This window comes from Procambarus clarkii, chromosome 89 (assembly GCF_040958095.1).
Source record: "Procambarus clarkii isolate CNS0578487 chromosome 89, FALCON_Pclarkii_2.0, whole genome shotgun sequence".
Lineage (NCBI taxonomy): Eukaryota > Metazoa > Arthropoda > Malacostraca > Decapoda > Cambaridae > Procambarus > Procambarus clarkii.
This window is the reverse complement of record NC_091238.1, coordinates 17,370,601-17,372,935: the sequence shown is the minus strand read 5'-3', so window position 1 is coordinate 17,372,935 and position 2,335 is coordinate 17,370,601. Positions and strand designations below refer to the sequence as shown.

At 45.3% G+C, this 2,335-nt stretch overlaps 1 protein-coding gene across 1 annotated transcript; it reads left to right on the top strand.

Annotated features, from left to right (window-relative positions):
• Positions 1 to 457: 457 nt before the first annotated feature.
• LOC138359217 (involucrin-like) lies at positions 458 to 1,921 on the top strand. The gene has a single exon (XM_069318210.1). It carries the CDS (start codon positions 458 to 460, stop codon positions 1,919 to 1,921), a length of 1,464 nt encoding a protein of 487 aa, XP_069174311.1.
• The last annotated feature ends 414 nt before the right edge of the window (positions 1,922 to 2,335 follow it).

The following is a 2,335-nucleotide window of genomic DNA, read 5'->3' as shown; positions in this document are numbered from 1 at the left end:
TACTATTCAAGGCCCGATTTGCCTAATAAGCCAAGTTTTCATGAATTAATTGTTTTTCGACTACCTAACTTACCTAACCTAACCTAACTTTTTCGGCTACCTAACCCAACCTAACCTAGGTTAGGTTAGGTAGGGTTGGTTAGGTAGGGTTGGTTAGATTCGATCATATATCTACGTTAATTTTAACTCCAATAAAAAAAAAATTGACCTCATACATAATGAAATGGGTAGTTTTATCATTTCATAAGAAAAAAAATAGAGAAAATATATTAATTCAGGAAAACTTGGCTTATTAGGCAAATCGGACCTTGCATAGTAGGCTGAGAAGTGCGTTCTGGCTACTAGGTACGACGTATATATATATATATATATATATATATATATATATATATATATATATATATATATATATATATATATATATATATATATATATATAATATAATATAATATAAGTATGAAGAACCGACAGCATGCAGTAGAAGGACTACAGCAGGAACAACTACAGCAGGAACAACTACAGCAGGAACAACTACAGCAGGAACAACTACAGCAGGAACAACTACAGCAGGAACAACTACAGCAGGAACAACTGCAGCAGGAACAACTGCAGCAGGAACAACTGCAGCAGGAACAACTGCAGCAGGAACAACTGCAGCAGGAACAACTGCAGCAGGAACAACTACAGCAGGAACAACTGCAGCAGGAACAACTACAGCAGGAACAACTACAGCAGGAACAACTACAGCAGGAACAACTACAGCAGGAACAACTGCAGCAGGAACAACTGCAGCAGGAACAACTACAGCAGGAACAACTACAGCAGGAACAACTGCAGCAGGAACAACTACAGCAGGAACAACTGCAGCAGGAACAACTACAGCAGGAACAACTACAGCAGGAACAACTACAGCAGGAACAACTGCAGCAGGAACAACTACAGCAGGAACAACTACAGCAGGAACAACTGCAGCAGGAACAACTACAGCAGGAACAACTACAGCAGGAACAACTACAGCAGGAACAACTGCAGCAGGAACAACTACAGCAGGAACAACTACAGCAGGAACAACTGCAGCAGGAACAACTACAGCAGGAACAACTGCAGCAGGAACAACTACAGCAGGAACAACTACAGCAGGAACAACTACAGCAGGAACAACTGCAGCAGGAACAACTACAGCAGGAACAACTACAGCAGGAACAACTGCAGCAGGAACAACTACAGCAGGAACAACTACAGCAGGAACAACTACAGCAGGAACAACTGCAGCAGGAACAACTGCAGCAGGAACAACTACAGCAGGAACAACTACAGCAGGAACAACTGCAGCAGGAACAACTACAGCAGGAACAACTACAGCAGGAACAACTGCAGCAGGAACAACTACAGCAGGAACAACTACAGCAGGAACAACTACAGCAGGAACAACTACAGCAGGAACAACTGCAGCAGGAACAACTACAGCAGGAACAACTACAGCAGGAACAACTACAGCAGGAACAACTGCAGCAGGAACAACTACAGCAGGAACAACTACAGCAGGAACAACTACAGCAGGAACAACTGCAGCAGGAACAACTACAGCTGGAACAACTACAGCAGGAACAACTACAGCAGGAACAACTACAGCAGGAACAACTACAGCAGGAACAACTACAGCAGGAACAACTGCAGCAGGAACAACTGCAGCAGGAACAACTACAGCAGGAACAACTACAGCAGGAACAACTACAGCAGGAACAACTGCAGCAGGAACAACTGCAGCAGGAACAACTGCAGCAGGAACAACTACAGCAGGAACAACTACAGCAGGAACAACTGCAGCAGGAACAACTGCAGCAGGAACAACTACAGCAGGAACAACTACAGCAGGAACAACTACAGCAGGAACAACTACAGCAGGAACAACTGCAGTAGCAGAAGCGTATAATATAAACTATGACGGCAGCTTCCGTTTCTCAACACAATATATGGATTTTTGTCCACTCACAGAGGGGGAAAACTTTCATTACTACCTCCACTTTCCCTCTATCACCTTTCCCCTCTCCTTCCCCTCATCTTCCTCCCTCTATCTCACTTTCCCATTACTCTTCCTCTCTCCTACTCCTCAATCTTCCCCCTTCCCCTTCCCTCCTCACCTACCCCCTACCCCTTCCCTCCTCACCTACCCCCTACCCCTTCCCTCCTCACCTTCATCGTCCCCTCCCCTCACCTACGCCCATCTCCCCTCCCACCCCCTTACCTACCCATCCTTATCTCCCCTCCCAACCCCTTACTTACCCATCCCCGACACACGGCTAGTAGACGATGGTTTAATTCCCACGTATCAAT